Source organism: Atta cephalotes (genome assembly GCF_000143395.1).
Source record: "Atta cephalotes unplaced genomic scaffold scaffold00005, whole genome shotgun sequence".
NCBI classification, from domain to species: Eukaryota; Metazoa; Arthropoda; class Insecta; order Hymenoptera; family Formicidae; genus Atta; species Atta cephalotes.
In genome coordinates, this window is record NW_012130069.1 from 8,675,486 (window position 1) to 8,681,390 (window position 5,905).

Below are 5,905 nucleotides of genomic sequence, written 5' to 3' on the forward strand. Positions count from 1 at the left end.
ATACTAAATTTTTTTGTTATTAATTCATTAACTTTAGTTATATGTAAAATATATATATGTAAACTATGCTATTTCTATTAGAACTATGCTATTTCTTTTAGAAACTTTAAGAAACTTTAAGATAAAATGTTATTGCTAAAAATATTTTAAAGTAACTTTTATTACAATGTATTATACAAAAGTATCTTATATCTTTATATCTTAAAACATTCTTTATGATGATAATTCTCTTTACATGTAAAAATTGTAATTTTTGCTAAAATTGAAGTATATTTTAGGTACTACACGCAAGCGGACAAATTGATATAATATGTCAAGAATTCAAAAATATTTCTGAAAATACTCTTCTTCAGGGATCTTTTGCTCCTTCATTTGGAATGTTGATCAAGAGGCATAACAGAGTAATTTCATTTTCCAAGAATATCGAACAACTCTTCTCCTTTATTGCATTGATGCAAGTTATTTTGAATACGTTAGTCATTTGCAGTATAGGATTTTTCTTAATAGTTGTGAGTATTAATGAATACATAATAGTTGATATTGTATATATCTGTTATTTTTCTTGTTATTTTTATTGAACTAGTCTATCCATAATGAAGCTAGTGTTTTCGAATTAGTAAAAACTATTTTTGCTTATTGCGTTATAATGGTTGAAGCCTTTATCATTTGCTTTGCTGGAGAACATCTTAGCCTCAAGGTATATATTCAGAAGTCATTAATTAAAAATATTTAACTTTTTAACATAATTTAACATAATTTAATTGTGTTATTTTAATAATAAAGATGTACACTATTAATTTTTAATAAAAGTATTTTAAATGTTCCAATATATATAATATTATTTAGAGAAAAAAATTTATAAACAATTATTTTTTATTTTAAAGTAATATTTCTTTAAATATATTGTAGTATATTTTTAAATATATCATAATGTATTTTTTTATAAATATAGTAGTATTCTTTATAAATAAATTATAGTGTTATAATGATGATATATTTTTTATAGTAAAAGATTACTAAATTATAATGATGATACATTTTTTATATATATAATAAAAGATTACTAAAATTGCAATATGTCCTATTTATATAATAAATTGTTTGCTACAACTTTCTAAAAATAAAAAAAATTACATAAAATATTTTTAATATATTGTTAACAAATATTCTTGTAATAGCGCGATGATGGAAAAAAATATTTTTCTGACAAGTAAATTGAATTAGTAAAAGTGGATCTAGAAAAAGTCAATGTATTAAAACTATTGTATTTTTTTAGGGAAAATTAATTGCAAATGTAACATATGAAACGCTGTGGTATGATATGCCAGTAAATACAGAAAAAATTTTAATGTTTATAATAATGAGATCTCAGGAGCGATTGACGATTACAGCAGGGAAAATGATAGATATGTCATTCGAAACTTTTGCGAATGTAATCTTTTAAATTTTGACACTTCTTTATTTTTACTTATCATTAAATTTGGCATCTTCTAAAACATTGTTTATATTTATATGGACCTATCATATAAATATAAGTTAAATTAAATTTTTTGTAATGTTTTTTAGATCATGAAGGCATCGGCGTCTTATATATCTGTTTTAAATGCTATGTATTAGTATTATCAAGGATTTTTTATTTTTTAAAGCTATGACAGAATTAATATTAGTCAATAAATTAAAAAAGTAAGTGAATTAAGAACTTAGTTGTTATTAAAATTAGCTACTACTTAACCTATGAGTTAATAAATTACATAAAATGTACTTATTATACAAACTTATTATACAAACAATTAACGTAAAAAACGTGAAAAGAATTTCGTCTTTCTCGATTATTATTGATATTTACTTTATTTAAAGAGAGACATACAGATTATATTTACGTCATATGTTTTTGGCTATTGTCTCTTAATCCAAAATTTTATCCAGAGGATTGCTATTTGATTTGTGTAAACATATAATGACAGTTATATTTGATTTGCATGAACACTTTATTAGTATTAACATTAAACTTTGTTTATAACGTTTTATTATTGTGTATTATAGTATTGTTCAAAACTTTTACTTTTAATATTTCTCTACCAAGCGAATTTTTTATATAATTATGTTTTCAGAATTGTTAGAGAAAATTATTCAGTCATTATACATATTTCTAAAGAGTTCTTTTATTCTTTAATTAATTTATTTTTAAGATCAGCAGTTGAATGACATAAACACAATCCATTTCTGTTTTTTAGAAAACCTAATGTATAGTGACAATTATACTATCATAATACATTTAATGATTTTCGCAATTGATAGAAATCGAGAAATGCAGACATTTATTTTTTGTGATGATATTGCGTTGCTAAAGAAACACGTTTGCAAAAAACAAAAATTATTCCTCAAGAAAGTTATTATTTTTTATTGTACTTCAGCAGAATAATATCATTACTTTATGGTCGGAATACACGTTATTAGATTGTTAATGAAATTATAGGATGTTCATGCAAATAATGAGTTTTCTCTTGTCTTAGTATCGTGCGACATGTAATAGCGATTGATCCATATTCACCAGCGTGGGGACGCACGGTGTAGGGGGGGTGCACTTGAAAAATCAGATGGTGCACTTTCATTTCCTCATCAACCAGAGTAGCAAACAAATGTGCTAAAACATTATTATTTTCTTAAATTTATTGGCAAATGTCAATTACAAGTACCGTCAGCCCAGCGCTGAGATTTGGTCTTCGTTTCTTTGGCTTTTGGCCGGGTGTGTCATATTCTACAGTTTATTGGTTAAGTTTTATGTCAAGTATGCTGATTATACAGTACTTTCAATACTTGTATACGTTTGATCATTTGAAGATCAGTGAGTTATCAAATCTTGCTGACAGCTCGCTTTTTACTCTGGATTACAGTTTAACATGTTTTAAAATGACTGGTTTATGGATACATCGTCGGTAAGATGATGTAATATATTGCGTAATATTTTAACTTTATTTAATCTCAATGCTCAAAAAATAAATTTGACTTTTAATTTCTAACATATATTCTTGATCTAATTTTTTAAAATTAAAAGTTTAATAATACTTAAATCCGAAAGATGACGAAATAAAATGACGTCTTAAGAGCATCTTTAACTTCAATAAGATATCATCTTACTACTTTATTCATCTTAATTTAAACATTAAAGTATACTGCAATATCATTTGAAAAGAAAATAAGTATTATTTATATCTATAAGATCTGATAAAGCACCGTGTTAAGTAATGTCTACATTACAGAGTTCTTCATAAAATTTTGGCTGATATGAATAATGATTGGCGTGAATGTACTAACATCGAGCAACATTTACATATGATGACAATTAAAGCTAATACATCGCATTTCCTCTTTAATGCTTTATTAAGTTGTAATATGATTATTACAATAATTTATCTCTTAGGCGATTACGTAATTTGTTCCATATTTCTAAATGAAAATTACAATAATACTGTGCGGCAACTTCCTATAAAAATACAATTTCCATTTGAAATCCAACAATCGCCTAAATTTGAATTTATTGCTGTTATAATATTTATACATACGTTATTACAAGTATGGACAAATACTATTGTAAATGGATTGGTCTTTACTTTGGTAACTTATATTGTTACATTTGTTATTTTCAATTCTTATTAATTTTTATACAACAGCGATTTATACAAACTTATAAAAATAACGCTATTGCATGAAGATTTCTCATGTAGCAATTTGCAGAATTTTGTTATGTGAAGTAGAAAAATACATGCTGCACTTCAAAGTATAATTAATGTCAGTATTAAAAATACTTTGCGGTTAAATTATATAAATTAAATATTATGTAAGGTTATTGTACTTATTAAATCTTTGTACTAGAAACATCAAAAAAAATTTTTTTATACGCAATAATTGTAATTTTTGCAAAAAATTTAAATATATTTTAGGCACTCCACGTAAGCGGGCAAATTGATATCATTTGTCAAGGATTTAAAAATATTTCTGAGAATATTCTTTCTTATGGATCTTCTACATCATCATTGGGAATGCTGATCGAGAGACACAAAAGAGTCATTTCTTTTTCTGAGAACATGGAACGACTATTCTCTTTTATCGCATTAATGCAAGTTGTTTGGAATACCTTAGTAATTTGCTGTCTAGGATGTCTCTTCATAATTGTAAGTACTGCAATAAAGTATGCAATGTTATAATAGATGTCATATATTTTATTCATTTCCATTTATTGATATAGTCTATTCATAATGAAACTGGTATTTTCGCGTTAATGAAAACCATTTTTGCTTATTTTGCTATAACGATGGAACCCTTTATTATTTGCTTTGCTGGAGAATATCTTACCCACAAGGTGAGCAAAAGTAATTACCTGTAAATATACAATTTTTGAAACACAACATAGGTAATAATATAATAATAAAAATTATAATAATATATTATTTTTTCTATTATTGTAATGATACATTAAATTTCTAATTAAATATTATCTTTAATAACATTAAAATACTTCGATGAGAGAAATATATAAAATATTTCAGATAATTAATTTCTTTAATAAAACAACACTTTTAAAAAAAAAAGTTTATTTTCTCTAAACATATAATATTTTTTATAAAAAACATTGACAACATATTTTATATTAAAATTTATAGTAAAAGTTATCTAAAATTATATAAATATTTATCAATTTATAAATTTATAAAGTACTAATTTATTAATGTACGTCATTTAATTATTTACTATAAATTTTAAATATAATTATTTACTATAAATTTACTATAAATTATTTACTATAAAATTTTCTATACTTTAAAAATAAAAGTAAATATAGAATTAAGTTAAGAATTTCTGATATTTTCGCTACAAAGGCTGATTAATTCGAAACTATCTTAAGAACAATCATAAATTAGAAATAATATAATATAAAAGGACTTTCAATTTTTAAAATAACAACAAACAAAGAAATTAAAGGCTAAAGAGAGTCAGCGCGAGAGAGGATACATAAATTATGAAATTGTCATGAATGTCATAATTAAATGTAATGTATGTCATAATTAATTGTCATAATTGTCATTAATTAATCACAGAGCCGTATAAGAATCTTAAGATATTTTTTAAGACAGTTTTAAAATAAGAATCGACTACGAATACAGGCCTACATTTTCACAATGTGAATAGAAAAATATTTTTGAGCCGAATTTAACAGATAAAAATAATAAGAAAATAATAAAAAAAATTTGCTGTATATGTATCATTTTTAGAGCAAATTAATTGCCAGTGCAACATATGAAATGCTTTGGTATGATATGCCGTCAAATTACAATAAAATTATAGTGTTTATAATAATGAGATCACAAAAACGACTAGCGATTACGGCAGGAAAAATGATGGATATGTCATTCGAAACTTTTACAAATGTAATCTTTTAAATTTTTTGATGTCTAATAATTAATTTTAATTTATTTACAAATTAATTTTAGAATCTGCTGCTATGTATTTTTCCGTTATAAGTAAATAAATATTTTTAATTTAGATTAAATTTAATTTAGATTAAATTTTTAGATTAAATTTTTTAACTTGAATTTTTTAGATTATGAAGGCATCAGCATCATATGTATCCGTTTTAATCGCTGTGTATTGATATTAACAAAAATTCAATTATTTACGTTTTATTTTGATGTCATTTTGATGTTATCGTTATTACTTATTGTTCTACTTAGAATTAGTTCGTTAAATAGTCATATTAATAATCATATTAAACTGGTCACTGTTATTAACGATCATTTAATAAAATATAAAAATTTACATTAATTTAATAGAAACATTATTAATGTAAATGCAAATAATCTTATATGTATATATATATATATATATATATATATATATATATATATAT

The 5,905-nt window shown here is 23.3% G+C and overlaps 2 protein-coding genes across 2 annotated transcripts; both read left to right on the forward strand.

Moving 5' to 3' along the window:
- Positions 1-377: 377 nt before the first annotated feature.
- Positions 378-1,617, forward strand: LOC105626481 (odorant receptor 13a-like). The gene is made up of 4 exons (XM_012207782.1): positions 378-509; positions 584-697; positions 1,277-1,432; positions 1,567-1,617. Exons 1-4 carry the CDS (start codon positions 378-380, stop codon positions 1,615-1,617), a joined length of 453 nt encoding a protein of 150 aa, XP_012063172.1.
- Positions 1,618-4,040: 2,423 nt separating this feature from the next.
- Positions 4,041-5,650, forward strand: LOC105626482 (putative odorant receptor 92a). The gene is made up of 4 exons (XM_012207783.1): positions 4,041-4,172; positions 4,247-4,360; positions 5,271-5,426; positions 5,600-5,650. Exons 1-4 carry the CDS (start codon positions 4,041-4,043, stop codon positions 5,648-5,650), a joined length of 453 nt encoding a protein of 150 aa, XP_012063173.1.
- The last annotated feature ends 255 nt before the right edge of the window (positions 5,651-5,905 follow it).

What these genes read in the sequence shown, in the direction of transcription:
- LOC105626481 (XM_012207782.1), top strand. Translation starts at nt 378, where the DNA reads ATGTTGATCAAGAGGCATAACAGAGTAATTTCATTTTCCAAGAATATC. An exon ending in TAGGATTTTTCTTAATAGTT is followed by an intron (nt 510 to 583) that starts GTGAGTATTAAT and finishes TTATTGAACTAG; the next exon opens with TCTATCCATAATGAAGCTAG. An exon ending in GAGAACATCTTAGCCTCAAG is followed by an intron (nt 698 to 1,276) that starts GTATATATTCAG and finishes GTATTTTTTTAG; the next exon opens with GGAAAATTAATTGCAAATGT.
- LOC105626482 (XM_012207783.1), top strand. Translation starts at nt 4,041, where the DNA reads ATGCTGATCGAGAGACACAAAAGAGTCATTTCTTTTTCTGAGAACATG. An exon ending in GAGAATATCTTACCCACAAG is followed by an intron (nt 4,361 to 5,270) that starts GTGAGCAAAAGT and finishes TATCATTTTTAG; the next exon opens with AGCAAATTAATTGCCAGTGC. An exon ending in CATTCGAAACTTTTACAAAT is followed by an intron (nt 5,427 to 5,599) that starts GTAATCTTTTAA and finishes TGAATTTTTTAG; the next exon opens with ATTATGAAGGCATCAGCATC.